This window comes from Pan troglodytes, chromosome 22, assembly GCF_028858775.2.
Source record: "Pan troglodytes isolate AG18354 chromosome 22, NHGRI_mPanTro3-v2.0_pri, whole genome shotgun sequence".
In the NCBI taxonomy this organism is placed as follows: Eukaryota; Metazoa; Chordata; class Mammalia; order Primates; family Hominidae; genus Pan; species Pan troglodytes.
The window spans coordinates 27,688,496-27,707,113 of record NC_072420.2 but is presented as its reverse complement, the minus strand read 5'-3'; the positions used below and the strand labels follow the sequence as shown (position 1 = coordinate 27,707,113).

At 36.5% G+C, this 18,618-nt stretch overlaps 1 protein-coding gene across 1 annotated transcript in view; it reads left to right on the top strand.

The window, feature by feature from the left end:
* ADAMTS5 (ADAM metallopeptidase with thrombospondin type 1 motif 5) overlaps window positions 1–13,011 on the top strand; it is a 49,342-nt gene extending 36,331 nt beyond the window's left edge. Inside the window, exons 7-8 of the mRNA XM_531407.8 lie at window positions 852–1,027; window positions 6,305–13,011. Coding sequence (XP_531407.3) covers window positions 852–1,027; window positions 6,305–6,872 — 744 coding nt within the window. The 3' untranslated portion in view covers window positions 6,873–13,011. The remainder of the gene's footprint in view (window positions 1–851; window positions 1,028–6,304) is intronic.
* The last annotated feature ends 5,607 nt before the right edge of the window (window positions 13,012–18,618 follow it).

Here is an 18,618-nt window from a genome sequence, read left to right as displayed (position 1 = left end):
ATCTGCAGAGCTATTAACCTGATAAAGTATATTCTACTTCAACTCACACACACACGCACTCACAACATACTCATACACATGCATAAAAAGAGTTTTCTATATACATAAATATAAAATTTACAGGCTTATTTATATATATGAGTGTATATATATTACATATACTCACATGCACAAGCCACAATCTATATACACACTGTTTTATAACTAGCTTTTAAACTATACACTAATCCGTTTATTCAAAATATATTCAGTCTCTTCCAGTAAGTCCGTTCATCTAACTTCCCCAGACTCCTTTTTCTGTACTAATTTGGTTGTGTCGATTTCAGTGTCTGACAGTTCAACACACAATAGGGAATGCTCTCCAACCATGACACAGTTTTGAATGTCAAGTTTAGATTTTCAAATTTGTCATTATAATAACAACTATGCAACAAAGAAGGATCTTTGCATTCTCAAGCCTGCTCATATTCGGTTCTGCACACAAATGATAGTCTGAAACACTAAGTGAAAAGATTACTTCTATTGTAAAAAGCCAAGATTGTACCGTGAGAATGTATTATGCATACAAAAACGAAGATGAGTACCTTGTGTCTCTTAACACATTCAGAGGTAAGGTTAAGAGAGAAAATGTGTAACCTAGGCTTATCCAAAATCTGCTTTCTGGCAATATGCCAAGGATTTTTCAGTTAGATACTTCTGGAAACTATGTTTTTTTGGCTTTTTTTTTTTTTTCAATGGACTGTCCATACCAATCAAACTCAAAAAATCACAAATGAGAACTTACTAGTTGACCAAAGGAGCAAATACTGATGCAAACATTTCCCACTCCTAATGCATTTGCCATGATTCAGGTGACCGATGGCACTGAATGTAGGCCGTACAGTAATTCCGTCTGCGTCCGGGGGAAGTGTGTGAGAACTGGCTGTGACGGCATCATTGGCTCAAAGCTGCAGTATGACAAGTGCGGAGTATGTGGAGGAGACAACTCCAGCTGTACAAAGATTGTTGGAACCTTTAATAAGAAAAGGTAATATGATAGAACCTTTGTCTTTATGTGAATTGAACAAAGCTTTAGACTCTTGCAAAAATGATAAAGGAGGATTCATATTACATCATAAGCTATCTGTATGAGGAGGTCTAACGTGGCTCTAGAAACACATTTTAAATATGAGAAGGAAGAGACAGGAGATGAATAAAACTCTGGTTGCTCAGGGAAAACTCATGGCACCTCTGGAAGCAGATAAACTGCAGTAGCCATGGGAATCAATAGCTTGTAGAGTCAGAAAACTGAAAAGAAAAAGTGGGGGACATTCCACTTTAGTGATATCTTGCAGATCTATTGTTATTCCTAAAACATAATTTAGGGAAGGTTGGTTGGTTTTGATCTTAACTATATTTTTAAAAACAAATTATCCTTACACTGTGTTTTCCTTAAGAAAATATTTCTCCTTGCAAAATGTAAGTTCATTGCAATGGTGTGGGCAACAATCCTAGTGAAGTATCCTGGTTTATATCTACTCTCTAAAGAAATATATACAGCAGTGTCTGTCTCCTGCTTCCTCTTATGGTCCTAGATTTTTGCTTTAAATATTCAAGTTTATGAAGTACCAATTTCTGGCATAAAATATGCTATCAGGTAGGATGACTGAGTTGACTAGAGTCTGGTAAAATACAGGCTTGCTTTTCTTCCCAAACCACTCTTAGGCTGAGTGTTATTAGTCAAATGTATCTGTATTCTTGATGTACGTGCTGTGTTGTCTGTAACTTGAGAGTAATATGCAAACGAAATTAACAATAGGATTTATTAAAATAATTAAACATGTTAATGTAAAAAACTATAAATTTTCTCTGATGTGATTTGAAAATATATGGCTGAAAAATTTATTCTGAGTTAAAATATGCGTTACTAATTCTATTTGCTAATGAAATAATTATTCACCTAATTGTGTTAGACCATCTATGTCAAAAACCCTGCATGCCCAATTATATCCTGCATTTTTATATGTTTCAAAGGTATAAAACACCTTGGAGATGATCAGTCCAACCTTCTGTTTTAAAAATGAGTTGGACTCTGAAAATATAGGAGTTAGCCAATTATCCATGGCTGATGAATGCCAGAGAGGAGCAGACACCATAACTGAAATCCTAGAATACACAGGTCACTTTGAAAAAAAAAAGAAGAAAGAGAGATAGAAGAAAGAGAGAAAGAAAGAGAGAGAGAGAGAGAGAAAGAAAGGGAAAGAAAGACAAAGGAAAGAGAAAGAAAGAAAGAGGAAGGAAGGAAGGAAGGAAGGAAGGAAAGAAAAAGGAAAGGAGGGAGAGAGGGAATTCAGGAATCAAATTAGAAACAAAACTACTTTTAAAAAGTAATACCTTATACACTTTATGGTACATATTCTCTTCTATATAAAATTATAAACCACTTTTAAAATTGCTAAATTTAGCATTTTAAGTATTTTTGTGCTGACAACTAATATCTGCACATTTTTTCACATGAAAAAGAAGAAATTCATTATAGCAACAAGTGGTATGCAATGTAACCACCTGAAAATTGGTTTGACCAAGATTCTACTATGGTACAAATGACATGTTTGAGTAGTTCAAATTAATTACCTAGGGAGGCCATAGTAATTTATATGATTTATGAAAAAGAACATTGATCTCATACTGCAATATTTGTAATCAAGCTTTGGCTCAATGATTCCTTAGACATGTGATCTTTGAATTGTCACCTAATTTCTTTACCAGGAGATTTCTCAAAAGTAAAGTGGAAATACTGGTAATTATTATCATATGGTTAATAAAACTGTTGTGAAGGTGAAATGAGGTAATACATATTAAAATATTTCATCAAGTTTAAGCCCATTCACAATATGACCCTAATCTTAACTCGCTCCTCCCTCAGTTTTCCTCATCTCAGTAAATGGCAACTCAGTCTTTCTACTATTGAGGCCAAAACTTTGGAGGCATGGTTCACGGCTCATTTTCTCTCACACCCCACATCCATCCATCAGCAGATCCTGTCAGTTCTATTTCCACCACATCTCCAGAATCTGGGTGCCCCTCACCACCGTGACCGCTCCCACCGCAATCCAAGTGTTAATCAGATCTTGCCTGGACTAATACTGCAGTCTTCTCGCTGACCTCTGGATCCTTTGCTCCTCAATCTCGTCTTACCAAGCAAGGGAAGCCATGGCTATTACCTAAACCAGATCATTGCATTCCTTTGATCAATAGCCTCCAATGGCTTCCATCTTACTTAGACTCAATACCCAAGACTGTTTTGTAATCTCTAAGGTGCTAAAAGATCTGGCCCCTTCCCTCCTCTATGTCTTTTCTACACTGTCCCTTTCTCATGCTCTGCTCTGACCAGAATGCACTTTCTGGCACTTCAAAAACATGACACCAGGTATGAGAATGCTGTTTCCTCTGCCTGGAACACTTTCTGCTATTAATGAGCAGTACACTTTCCAGAATCTCTTTAGGTCTCTGTCAAATATCACCTCCCCAGATGGTGGCTACCGTAAATGTACAAGAGGACATCTCCTCCACTCCCACCACTACTGTGCAACTTCTTACCTTACTCCGTTTCTTCACAGCTCTTATCAATTGATATCACCACATATTTTGTTTGCTGGGAGCAGACTAAAACATCCCTTCCCTGAGAGCATGCTTGAATATAAATGAATATATTTCTTCGTGACAGACATTGCCCTTGGCACTGTGCAGATAGCCCTGAACAAAACAAGATTCCTTTGCCCTGCCAGCCATACTTTGTAAGAGTTGTATGAAAATTGCATTCACTTATGGTAGTCGGGAAAGCTGGTTAGTGTCTGGAGTTTAAATGATACCAAGCAGGATGTAAAGAAAAGGAATCAGGAATATCAAGAGAATCATCTCTTACTAAGGCACTAAAAAATCAGGGCACTAATACTCAGGTTTACTAGTGCTTGTGAAACTCAGTTTGAAGACCTGCAGCAATACTGACCATCATACTAATTATCATCAAGATGAGATAAGCTCTAAGGAACAAGGGTAAACACCCAAAAAAGCTTCCCTTACCCTTTATTCTTTATTTTACTTACTCCTTACTGGGCATCATTTAAACTCTGCACATAACCAGAATTTAATTTCATTTAACTGCTATAACATATGGCTGGCAGGGGTCAGGATTTTATGCCTGGGGACATAGTGAAAAAGAGCACTAATTGGGAGTCAAGAGCCTGGCCTTTTTTTTTTTTTTTTTTCAAGACAGAGTCTCACTCTGTTGCCCAGGCTGGAATGACACCATCTTGGCTCACTGAAACCTCTGCCTCCCAGGTTCAAGCGATTCTCCTGCCTCAGCCTCCAGAATAGCTGTGATTAGAGGCATGGGACACCATGCCCAGCTACTTTTTGTATTTTTAGTAGAGACAGGATTTCACCATGTTTGCCAGGCTGGTCAGGAACTCCTGTCCTCAGGTGATCCCCCTGCCTCGGCCTCCCAAAGTGCTGGGATTACAGGTGTGAGCCACGGCATCCAGCCAAGCCTGGCTTTTAAGCCTAACACTGCCACTAATCAGCTCTAAAGTGAACTTGTTCAAATACTGTCATATATCCCCATTTCATACTCTTTTTGTGTAAGATGTTATATTTATCTCCAACTACCTTCTGTTTAGACAGGATCTCATTCTGTTACTCGGGCTGGAGTGCAGTGGTGCAATCATAGCTCACTGCAGCCAAGACCTGGGCTAAAGTGATCCTCCCACTTCAGCCTTGCCAGTAGCTAGGACCATAGGCATGTGCCACCATCCCTGGCTAACTCTTTTACTTTTTGTAGAGACAAGGTCTCCCCTGTATTTCCCAGGCTGCTCTTAAACTCCTGGCCTAAAGGAATTCTCCAACATCCCTTTTGACTTTCTTTGAAGCCACTATAGTTTCATGGATTATTTATTAATATTAGGTACTACAAAACACATCTGTAACAAAATCTGATCTGTAATGTACTACAAAAATAAAAATAATGAATCGATTTAGACAGAATAAGGAACGTCCTGAGCATTGCATCATCTCTCTTCAACACTGTAGGAAGCTTTACCACCTGTGTGGCTGTCACTGTAGAACAGATTGCCCTGCAGACAGGGGACTTCCTTGGCGATAAGCTTCCTTTCCAATTCAGAGGAAACTCTGGAGTAAGGGAAACACACTTGGATTTTTAGCATGTGAATGAGAACTGGAAATGAGACAGTTCAGCTCCACACGTCAGTCAAACTGCTCAAGCCAATAGTATTCCTGTTTAAATAACTAGGAAAGTGAAGGGACCCTATTATGAAATTACTTAAAAAGGCAAAAATGTGGACAAAAGTTGACTCGTCATTTCACCCTTGGTGCTTAATTAGCATTTCCATCCTAGCATTCCTCACAGGTTTATGGGTATTAAAGATATTTGTGTCTTTCCCCATTTTTTTGTCCAGATGATGGCTCTTTGAAGACTTATATGTCACTCACCATAAAGCCTTTCTCAATCTATCGTATCTTATGGGCACTAAGAATTCAGAAAAATTCTCTAAGTCATTTAAAAAAATTCCCCTTTTCTGATGGTATTAGTAATATCATTACCCAATTTCAGAATTGCATGCTTCATTTAGTGGCCTGTCCCACCAAATCCAGAATTCTAGTAGAAAGGAATGCAGAGACTCTACTCACCTCTAGTCCAAAAACTAATTAATTCTGTGTTCCCAAGTTAGTCTGCACATTGGAACAATGTGAGAAGTTTCAAAAGTGCTCTTGACTGTGCCTGACCCTGGAAGATGGGGATTTAATTGGTCTGAGGTGTGGGTAGGCTCTGAAAGATTTAAAAGATCCCCACGTGATTCTAATGTGGAAGCAATCTGAGAAATATTAAAGAATTATGTGAGATTAAGTGAAGGCATATTTTTGTCAGTTTGTGTTTAAACAGATCCCATTTTGTGCCAGAAAGAATGGAAAGTAGATTTGTAAAGATGATAGGATCTGATAAGGATGAAAATGGTTGTATAAATCTTGAAAGTTAGTATAAATGTTTTAAATGAAGGCAGGTTGCTAGCATCATCCTAATTTTGAACACCTCAATTAAAGTGTATACAATACTGTAGTATAATTGCAATTTTCTCATAAAAAATAATTTTTAAACCCAATTTTAAACTAATCCATTAAAACTGTGTGTTAAGAGAAGACTTTTTAGAGATCTTCTGTTTGTTTATTTATTTGTTAAGTGTTTACTCATTTTTTTCTCCCTTTTTTTTAACCACCTCCCCCCACTTCCTGTGAACATTCCTACCTCCAGTAAGGGTTACACTGACGTGGTGAGGATTCCTGAAGGGGCAACCCACATAAAAGTTCGACAGTTCAAAGCCAAAGACCAGACTAGATTCACTGCCTATTTAGCCCTGAAAAAGAAAAACGGTGAGTACCTTATCAATGGAAAGTACATGATCTCCACTTCAGAGACTATCATTGACATCAATGGAACAGTCATGAACTATAGCGGTTGGAGCCACAGGGATGACTTCCTGCATGGCATGGGCTACTCTGCCACGAAGGAAATTCTAATAGTGCAGATTCTTGCAACAGACCCCACTAAACCATTAGATGTCCGTTATAGCTTTTTTGTTCCCAAGAAGTCCACTCCAAAAGTAAACTCTGTCACTAGTCATGGCAGCAATAAAGTGGGATCACACACTTCGCAGCCGCAGTGGGTCACGGGCCCATGGCTCGCCTGCTCTAGGACCTGTGACACAGGTTGGCACACCAGAACGGTGCAGTGCCAGGATGGAAACCGGAAGTTAGCGAAAGGATGTCCGCTCTCCCAAAGGCCTTCTGCGTTTAAGCAATGCTTGTTGAAGAAATGTTAGCCTGTGGTTATGATCTTATGCACAAAGATAACTGGAGGATTCGGCACCGACGCAGTCGTGGTGAACAGGAGGTCTACCTAACGCACAGAAAGTCATGTTTCAGTGACATTGTCAACAGGAGTCCAATTACAGGCAGAATCTGCTCTCTGTGACCAAAAGAGGATGTGCACTGCTTCACGTGACAGTGGTGACCTTGCAATATAGAAAAACTTGGGAGTTATTGAACATCCCCTGGGCTTACAAGAAACACTGATGAATGTAAAATCAGGGGACATTTGAAGATGGCAGAACTGTCTCCCCCTTGTCACCTACCTCTGATAGAATGTCTTTAATGGCATCATAATCATTTTCACCCATAATACACAGTAGCTTCTTTTTACTGTTTGTAAATACATTCTCCCTTGGTATGTCACTTTATATCCCCTGGTTCTATTAAAATACCCATATATATTTCTATAAAAAAAGTGTTTGACCAAAGTAGGTCTGCAGCTATTTCAACTTCCTTCCGTTTCCAGAAAGAGCTGTGGATATTTTACTGGAAATTAAGAACTTGCTGCTGTTTTAATAAGATTTAGTATATTTTCTGACTACAGGAGATAAAATTTCAGTCAAAAAACCATTTTGACAGCAAGTATCTTCTGAGAAATTTTGAAAAGTAAATAGATCTCAGCGTATCTAGTCACTTAAATACATACACGGGTTCATTTACTTAAACCTTTGACTGCCTGTATTTTTTTCAGGTAGCTAGCCAAATTAATGCATAATTTCAGATGTAGAAGTAGGGTTTGCGTGTGTGTGTGTGATCGTACTCAAGAGTCTAAAAACTAGTTTCCTTGTGTTGGAAATTTAAAAGGAAAAAAATCGTATTTCACTGTGTTTTCAATTTGTATTTTCACAACTACTTTCTCTCTCCAGAGCTTTCATCTGATATCTCACAATGTATGATATACGTACAAAACACACAGCAAGTTTTCTATCATGTCCAACACATTCAACACTGGTATACCTCTTACCAGCATGCCTTTAAAATGCATTTGTGTTTGCTTATTTGTTTTGTTCAAGGGTTCAGTAAGACCTACAATGTTTTGTATTTCTTGACTTAGTTTATTAGAAACATTAAAGATCACTTGGTAGTTAGCCACATTGAGAAGTGGTTATCATTGTTAATGTGGTTAATGCCAAAAAGTGGTTAATATTAATAAGACTGTTTCCACACCATAGGCAATAATTTCTTAATTTAAAAAATCTAAGTATATTCCTATTGTACTAAATATTTTTCCCAACTGGAAAGCACTTGATTGTACCCGTAAGTGTTTGAGTGATGACATGTGATGATTTTCAGAAAGTTGTTGTTTTTGTTTCCATAGCCTGTTTAAGTAGGTTGTAAGTTTGAATAGTTAGACATGGAAATTATTTTATAAGCACACACCTAAAGATATCTTTTTAGATGATAAAATGTACACCCCCCCCATCACCAACCTCACAACTTAGAAAATCTAAGTTGTTTCATTTCATTGGGATTTCTTTTGTTGTGAAACACCGCAAAGCCAATTTTTCTTTATAAAAATTCATAGTAATCCTGCCAAATGTGCCTATTGTTAAAGATTTGCATGTGAAGATCTTAGGGAACCACTGTTTGAGTTCTACAAGCTCATGAGAGTTTATTTTTATTATAAGATATTTTTAATATAAAAGAATTATGTAACTGATCACTATATCACATCATTTCAGTGGGCCAGGAAAATAGATGTCTCGCTGTTTTCAGTATTTTCTTAAGAAATTGCTTTTAAAACAAATAATTGTTTTACAAAACCAATAATTATCCTTTGAATTTTCATAGACTGACTTTGCTTTCGATGTAGAAATTTTTTTTCTTAATAAATTATCACTTTGAGAAATGAGGCCTGTACAAGGCTGATAACCTATATTTGATGGAGATCACCCAATGCCAAGGGCAGAAAGCAAACCTAGTTAAATAGGTGAGAAAAAAAATAATAATCCCAGTGCCATTTGTCTATGCAAAGAGAATTAGGAGAGAGGTTAATGTTACTTTTTTCCATTTTGGAAATAATTTTAATCAAGTAACTCAAATGTGACAAAATTTATTTTTATTTTTTGTGGTTATATTCCCAACAACATTAAAAAATACTCGAGGCATAAATGTAGTTGTCTCCTACTCTGCTTCTCTTACTATACTCATACATTTTTAATATGGTTTATCAATGATTCATGTTTCCCTCAAACAGTGATGGTTTACACCTGTCATGGAAACAATCCTAGAGAGCTCAGAGCAAATAAACCACTATTCCATGCTTTTAAGTAGTTTTCTCCACCTTTTTCTTATGAGTCTCACTAGATTGACTGAGGAATGTATGTCTAAATTCCTGGAGAAGATGATATGGATTGGAAACTAAAATTCAGAGAAATGGAGTGTTCAATAGATACCACGAATTGTGAACAAAGGGAAAATTCTATACAACTCAATCTAAGTCAGTCCACTTTGACTTCGTACTGTCTTTCACCTTTCCATTGTTGCATCTTGAATTTTTAAAAATGTCTAGAATTCAGGATGCTAGGGGCTACTTCTTTAAATAAAAAAAAAAAAGAATTCGTCTGAAAATGCTCAGGTTTCTAAGAATCTAATCTCACTTACATAACTAAGCACTCCATAATAAGTTTTATTAAGTACAAAGGGAGCCAGAATAAAATGACATTTATTTCTTCTAGATCAGAAAAATTTAAATTAAGCCCTGCCTTGCTGTTTAGAAATATGAGGGCATTGTTATAATTTATTCAATAAATTTATGTTCCTTTGCCTTCCTGTGGAAACAGTTTTATCCCACTAAACTAGGAATTAGGGGATAAATCACAAACAAAAAAAAAGTTGCAGCACTGAAAAAAAAGTAATTTATTGTTTTTGCAACTGGTGTGTGAATTTGTGTGATAAAATTATTTATTCTTATTTAACAAAAATATGTTCAAATTTTTCTATATTTAAAATGTTTTGCTGTTGTCCTACTTTTTAATTTATGCTTCATGTTTGTGTATAAAGTACACTTTTACACTTTGTGAGTTTACATAATATACAGCACTGGTTGCTTTTGTATTTTTTTACAGAAAGCTTTCTGTGTGAAGCAGGTGTATATGTATATATTCCTCATGTATTCTTATTCTGATACTATCATTTTTCTTTCCAAGGAAATTTTTATCTGTCACGACCAATAGTGTTCATTACTTGTACCTATGATAATAGGTCTTTTACATCACATTAACACTAATTTTTCCAAGTCACAAATAAGAAAAACACTTATTCAATGAAACAAGGTGCAAGTTTTAAATTTGGGTACACAAATAGCCTAGAAGCTTCCTACAGATGCTAAGACACAGCCAATAATCAGATCCTTTCACTTCATCGAGAAACTTGGACAAGTCGATATTGATGTATTAGATGAAAGTTGTCTACACACAACTTCTGAGGGATACAAATGATAATAAAACCAAATGTTGTCTGTTACTCCTTTAGAAACACCTCCTAAAATTAATATCATTTAGTCTCTAGTGTCTGTAGGATTCTACAGATGAGCACAAATAGATTGGGTTTGTATAACAAATGCTAATAGTCATAACTGTTTCTACAAGTATGGGGTGTCCATTAAGAGAATGTGATGTTTTCCTACTGCTGTTGAATCCCATGGGGTGATTATAGGACTTGAAATAGGCAGAGTCACCTCTGATGACATCAGCTTGCCTCTGTGATTTCACAGTCTCATCCTGGCAACAAGACAAAGCACCCTTGGACACACAGCCAATCTCTGGTTGTGATATTTCCCCATTGATTCCTTCCTTGTTAACAAGGTCATTTTAATGGTTCAGGTGAGGACAGCAGCCAGATTCAAAGTCCAGAACTTGTGCTGTTACATAGAGTTCGCACTGTCAAATAACATTGAATTTAATAATGATCAAATTTTTCTAGTAGTCTGTGGCAGAGTGTATAATCTCATTGGCATGATTGGTGAATATTACTAATCTCTTTATAATGAAAGATGCTCTACAAATACCTTATATTTGCTAACATTTCAAAACTACTAAATAAATGAAATAGCCATGTGTACAGAAATGGTCATTTAAAGCTTTAATAGAACCAAATTCAAGACAATGTATCATTTAGACACACAGAAAAGGAACTTGTATGTTTTCCCTATTATTTTTCTCATTTGCCAACAATCTATAGTTTTAGGTTATCAAACAGATAGATCAACTTAACTGGATAGTACATTGAAAAATCTTCCTAAGAATCCTTTGTTAGCATAATCTATAGAGATAATTTCTCAAATTATATCATCATGATGCATATAAACTCTATAATGTATAATTGTGTTTCATTTATTTAATGTATGAGAACATATTGAAATACAAAACCATGCATTAGCCAAAAAATTGGAATACAGGTGGTGTTCAGATCAGCAAAACATTCAATCTGGTAAATGCCTGCCTGGGGCTATGATATCATTCTCAATGCAGGTTTTATGGGAAAACTAAAAGAATATGTTGTTAGATGATGTTGGTTTTGGAAAAAAAAAAGACATTAACATACACATTAGTTAGCCCAGTTAATTGCATTCTACTAATATAGTTGCACATTAGCAATAATTTTGCTGTCTCTGGTCTTTATTTTGTGGCTTCAACTAACTGGACCATGTGGACTGTAAAGGTCAAATGGAAAAAACGAGCAGTGGCCCCTCATCCTGTAAGGTACTGCTACATCAGAGTGACCTAAAAGTCTAACACTGTGAGGAAAACTGTGATTTGTAGGAAAAAAAAAAAAAAACAAATAAAAAACAGGGCATGCTTTTTAATTTTTTTCCACTTTCCTTTGGCACACCCAATGAACAATTCTAATTTTTATTGAGGTGCTAACATCTTTCGTGACCAACTGTCAAATGTGGTATTTTTGAGTTACTATTTTTCTACATGATTTTACAGTTTGCAAGAAAGACCTCTAAGCTTTGTGTCACGGTAGGGCACAACTTGATACTCAAAATTTGAAAAATAAGCACATCCAATGATTGTTTTGACCAACAGTGGTCAGTGACATAAACTGCATGTGCATCTGAGGACATTTAAGGGGTCATTAAAACTTGAGGAGCATCAGGCCAGAGTAGCAGACTTTTAGATGAGTCATATTTCAGCATTCACTAAGTCCTCAGCATTCCATTCAAACTGTCATGTATATTTGGCCTGATTTTTTTTTTCAAGCTTTGCAATAGTTTATGTTATTAGTAAACACTTGGTGACTATATCTCAGCCTTTTCTTTAACAACTCAGAATACATTAGAAACACGTCTACCTATACTGAGAGTATATTTACAATAGAAGACCATACTGTATGTGACTTTGTAAAGCTAGACTTTTGATTAAGAAATATATAATCTCTGGATGGTATTTTTTCATTATACACTCAGGCACAACGTAAACCTTGATGGTTCATCTTGCTACAATTACGAGTTGAAAAACACTACTTACGTATTTGTATGACCTATTAGTCAGAGGAAATCATACATATGCTTTGTAAATAGACTTTGCAGATAACTAAATAGACTGAAGAAATATGTTGCATTTGATAGAAGCAATCGCATAAATATTTGGTTTCTATATTAGAGTCTGTGAGTAAAGTCAAGTAATAAACCTAAGTAGGTATAACTGAGATTTTTAAACCTTGAAACTTGCTTTGATGGTAGAGAAAATCATTGAAGATTTACATACTGTATATAAGATGTAAAATGTACGCTGCTTATTATCCTCAATTTTCCAGAAGCAATGGTATATAATGCAGTTGAAAAACCAAAAATCTTGGAAAACTAAGACGGGTCTTGTTTAAAATGTCTCTCAGCTTTGGCAACCTTCAAATCTTAATCAACTATTTAAAGCATTACTGTGTCTTGTAGCCTGCATTCCACAACAGCTCTGTTATTCAGGTAAAAGACTTGAACTGAGCCGTTTGGGACCTATACTGTAATATTTTCATTGAGGAACAATATCCTATTTTGTAAAGCATTTCCCTATGTGTGACTTTAAACTGTAAAATTAAACACTGCTTTTGTGGGTTCAGTGGGCATAATAAATATAAATTGTAAACTAGGTTAAAGTATGTACTGCATATAATATGTTTTAGAGTTGGAAACTATTGTTCAGTTATTTTTAATTTTCTCTTAACAGTGGTAGCACCAAGCTGGGTCTCAGGGAAGCCCTAGGCTCTTTATAATTTCTATCATTGCTCACCCTCTTTGGCAGAGACAATTAATACTTTATCTTAGTTAAAGTTCTATGAAACTATTGCTTCAAGTTTTTACCAGACTACCAACCCTTGAAGATTGCATACTATTAAAATTCTGGTGTTAAATTAGAAACAGCAAGCAACATAATCTACTGCTTCATTTTTAATTTTTATGTCTAAACTTAGTCCAGATACAAAGTTAAAGAGTTGAGATAATAATGCAAGCATAGAAATTAAAAAAAAAAAAACAACCTGAAATTGACTAGCAAAAGTCTATTTTATAACGTTTATAACATTAAGCTTCCTAGGAGCATTCATTCTTTTTAAACCTGGAATCATTACTTTTTAGCGTACATTTCAAGTGCTGAATTTCCCTCTCATATCAAACAGTATTGTAGAACGGCGGTACTTTAAATTTTCTCCTTAGAAGGATGTATGCTTTTAAAGAAATGATTTTAAACATCTATATTTTTTAAAAGATGGTATAATATGTACATACACACTAGCTATCAAAATATAGCTAAGATTTGTTCAACATCTCATTGAGTTAGGCCCTGTGGTAATCACCCCACAAACTTTCTACCACAAATTTCTCTCCATGCCCTTTGGCTCTTGTGATACTGGTATTAAGATTCCATGTTACAGATAACAGTCACAATATGATAGCCATTAATTATTAGCTATGAGGTTGGTGCAAAAGTGAATCTGAGCGCGAGATTGCAGGGTGGTTGAAGGATTGACTGGGAGATTAGAGAAATGGAGGGAAGTGTTTACACCTAATGTGTAGGCCCCCTGAGTAAAAGCAAGAACATTCCTAAAATTCCAATGAAAATGGTAAGGAAACTGTGAAGAATTAGGCAAGCAGTAAGGATAGAGCCAGGAGCTGAAGGTAGCACAGAAGATTGTTGTTTAAGGAAAGAGGAGAGAGAATTTGATTTAGAAAACTAAGAAATTGCTGGTAAGAGTTTTTCAAAAACGAGTTTGGTATTTTACCTTACAAACTCCTTCACAGCTGGAAATGAGTTGGGTCAGACAAGGTCAAAGGCATAAAAGTGGTAATGGGGATAGCTTTTGGATTAGGAGTAGAATGAAAAAAGGGGATGCTTAGAAATGGAACTCTAGATGTTTGTGAAGTCCAAATCATCTCTATTTCTCAGATTCTGTTGGGTCTTTTCTGATATATTATTGAGTGTTTTATCTGTTCAATTAAATTCATGTTTTCCCACAAAATAAATGATTATATGTCATTATGTAGATACAGGTGAGAGAGTATGGTAGAATAGCCCTGCTTTTTCTAGTTCCTATCCATGTCTGTCACATAAGGAGACACGATGCCAGAATGATTAACCATCTGGGGCAGTACCTAGCCCAAGACCTCACTCCAATGTACATTCATAAGATTTTCTGTAATATAGATTTCTCCTTCTACTTCTAGCTACCTCCAATGCTTTGTCTCCCTACTAAGCCTCCTTTGGGATTTGCTTTCAATTGGAATTATGGGCTTTTTATTGTTGTTATTTACTATAAGAAGCATCTAAATCTTGGAAAGCATGGGAAAATATTTCTTAATCACTTGTAAGTAGACTGCTTCCAAAAATAGTGGCTGAGCCAGTTTTAGATTTTAAAGAGTATTTTATCTACAAAACTTTGAGAAGCATTAACCTCTTCATCTTCCAAATATGTCTGCTACCTACTAGACATTGTAAAGAGTCCACCTAGATTGTTTCTTTACTGTCAAGCTCCTTTACCATCCCTCTGTTCAAAGACATTGCTTTGAACACTCAAAGGAAGTGCCTGACTATGACCAGCTATAGGAATGTCAGACAGAATATTAGTATATGAGAACAAGCAATAGATGTCTCTTTTTTTAAGATTATGTTAAGACCAGCCAGTTCATAGCTCCTACACTGCTACCACTTGAGTAGAATCCTTTAATCTTTTCTATCCTGAACAACAGCAAATGCCTCTTTATGGGACTTCTTGCTGCCTTCAGCAGCTAGACTAATAATGAAAAGCTTTAAGTGAGATCATTTAAATCCTCTGCCAAATATTCTCCAACACCTTACTAACTCACTGAAAGTAGGAAACAATCTTCTTTCCACAGGCTTCAAGGCCCCACAGGATCTGATACCACCGACCTGTCTGATTTTCCCTCCTTTTCTTGCCCCTTGGTTCACTCCCCAGCTACTTTGCCTCTCTGCTACTCTTTATGGCATCAAGTTTAAACCTTTTCCAGAATCTTTTGCCTAAAACACTCTTCTCCAGATATACTCTGGCTTCCTGGCTTCCTTCAAGTCTGTACTTAAATGTTATCCCTCAGAGAGTCCATTCCTGACCACCCTAAATTAAATAGACACATTTCTCCTTCATTTTTGTTCATGTCACTTGTAAATTCCTGAAATTTCACCATATCCTCGTTTGTATAAGTCTGTTATCCCTATCATATAACCAGATGTAGAAATGTACATACTTTGAGACCATACTCTTTATTTTGTATCATTGCTGTATTACCAGCTCCTAAGAAGGTACCTGGCATTCAATAAGTACTTGTTGAATAAATGACTGAATCAATAAATTGATGGCAACCCAGTCAAATAATAATTATTAAAGGGTTCAGGAAATGGTTGATGATGTCTCTGCAAAATGGCAAAATGTGGGTATATAAATATTTTTAACAAGTAATGCTGTTTAAAAAAAAAATTTTAGAAAAAAATCAAGCCAAGTTTAGGCGCAAGAAGTAGAGGAGCCATGGTAGATGGGTAGTAGCAAGAACCTGGCTACTTGATTCAAAGACAGATCTTCAGTTCCTGGTATGACACCAACGTGGAAGACAGAATTCTAAAGATGTGCCCCCATAGTTCCTGTCTCTTGGTCATTCAATCAAACACAAATTGAGGTACTGCTGTGAAAATACTGTGGATATGGAATTAATGTTAATAACCAACAAACCTTAAAATAGGAAGATTAGTCTGGATTAATTTGAGAGCCCAGTTTAATCACATGAACTCTTAAAAGCAGAAGAGAAAGGCAGAAGGGGAAGTTAGAGGAATTCCAAGCATGAGAAGGAGTCCGTGCTCCACTGCTGGCTAGGAAGATGAAGAAAGGGATCAACAGGCTAAAGGATTCAGGCAGTGTCTAGAAAGCTGAGAATGACACCTGGCCAATGGGACAGCCAGCAGGGAAATGAGAACCTCAGTTCTACAACTTCAAAACAAATGAATTCTAGCTAAAACATGAAGGAGTTTGTTGGAATCAGATTCATCCTTAGATCTTCTAGAAAGGAATGCAGCACTGCTGACACCTTGGTTCCAGCCTTGTAAACCCAGAGCAGAGGCCCAGCTGAGCTCTGCTGAGCTTAGATATCTATGAACTGTGATATTATAAATAGGTTTGGTAAAGATGCTGAATGATTGGCATTTGTTATGGTAGTAATAGAAAATGAATGTACACACGAAAACAAGGAATAATCTCAATCTAGAGTGGATTATTAGAAAGGCTATCATGTTAGGCCTATAAGCAGAATGAACAAGATTACAATCCAGTTATTGGGGTTGATGCAGGATTTTTTTCTGCTCCTTAGCTCAGCTAGGTACGGGTTCTTGTCTCATGACCTGGAAGAATTAGGCACACAGACACCAGAGAGTGAGTGGAGTAGAATGTATTAAATGAAAGGAAAGCTCTCAGCAAAGAGAAAGAAGGGCGGGGGGTGCTTCCCCTACCTAAAAGCAGGAAAGTCCCCCAATATGGCTGAGCCTGGAGCTTTTATGGACTCAAAATGGGGAGTGCATGCTGATTGGTTTGTGAGTATGCAAAAAAGTTTGAAGCAAAAACACCACTCAAAGGTGGGCACGACAGTGTAGAAAAACAATTAGGAAAGAGTAGGTATATGTAAAATAGGCTAAGGGTGGTGATCAGTCAGAGGAAAACATGCCAAGCAGGAAGACAAGTTCTTAATCCGGTGTGAAGATTTAAATTGTAGCTTGGCTTTCAGGCTTTAAACTGTCTTTGGATGGGACCTGCCCCATCAGCCTAGGCATTTGGTAGCCTCCTGTCACTATCACGGTTACAGGACAAGGTGGAAACAAGAAAAACTCAAACTCAGAGTTACCAGATCAGGCACAAAATCTTGGAACAAGACCATCGCTAATCTAATTTTGCTATCAAGTCACTTGAGCTGTTAACAAGGGCTGCATATATACACACTGACTCCAGGACAGGATTAGTTAAAAATGTGATGTAGAGTAGCAATCTGTAGTCACAGTGATAAAAACAAGCAAACACAAGGCAGAAAACAGGGGCAGGAAATTGATGGATATGGAGATTTATTGCCTGGAAAAATGTTTTCCAAATGCAGCTAAAAATTCTTTGTTGGCAATCAATACATGTGTAACGGTTTTAATCAAATTGGTCAAAGATTTGACAAACGTGTTTTGGTTATATATTGCTGTTATTACTTAATTTCCCAAAATGGAGTGGTTTAAAGCAACATTTTATTGAATATTATGATTTTGTGAGTCAGGGCTCTCAGCTGGGTGATACTTCTGCTCCACACACCAACTGGACTTAACTGGAAGGTCCAAGACAGGTTTAATCACATGCCTCATGTCTTGGATGGGACAGCTAGATAATCAGTCTCAGCTGGGTTCCCCTCCCTCTCCAGGTATTCACAAGGCCTTTCTGTGTGGCCTCTTCAACAGGGTATTCACTCTTCTTACAAAGTGGCTAAGGGTTCTAAGAATAGGTTTTTCCAGAAAACCAAGTAGAATCTCTAAGATGTTTTATGCTCAAGCCTTGGAAGTGCCAGAATATTCCTTTGTAACACAACTAATTAAAAATTTCACAACGCGTGAATCAACAACACTCAAAGATACTACCTTGATTCTTCGAGAAATGGAAAAATTATAAAATATGCCACTTTATACTTTGGTTACCAACCTTTTAAAGTAAATTTTTCATTGTTAACATGTCTTTCCTACATGCAGAAAAAATGAGGCTCTTATGTCAGAAACAACAATATTTAGAATTACAAAGGCATAATAGTTATCAATGAGGAGGAGATTACTACCCTTTGTATCCATTCAAGTATAAAATACTACACTTGCTCTTAGCCAAAAGGCTGAGAAGCGATCAAGTATAAAATAAGCAAACTGCAGATAAGAAGTCGCAGTATTGTAATTAACTTAGTGCTCTGACTGGGGAAGCTTCCTTGTTGAGGGTGGGGAGGATGAATTGATTCTTTTGCTTGTTTGTTTGTTTGTCTCCCAATCTAAATGCCTTACCCTGAAAAAAAAATTTCAACATTTCTGAAAGGTGTTGTTACTCTGTGAACCAGAGGTATTCAGATATAAGGTAGACAGGAAGTAAGGGGACCATTCTGTGAATCAGGATGTAAGCAGGCCCCAAATATATTTTCCAGTAGGAAAGAAAGTTTTTATCTGTTCTACATGTAAAGTTGGACAAGACATCTTCATT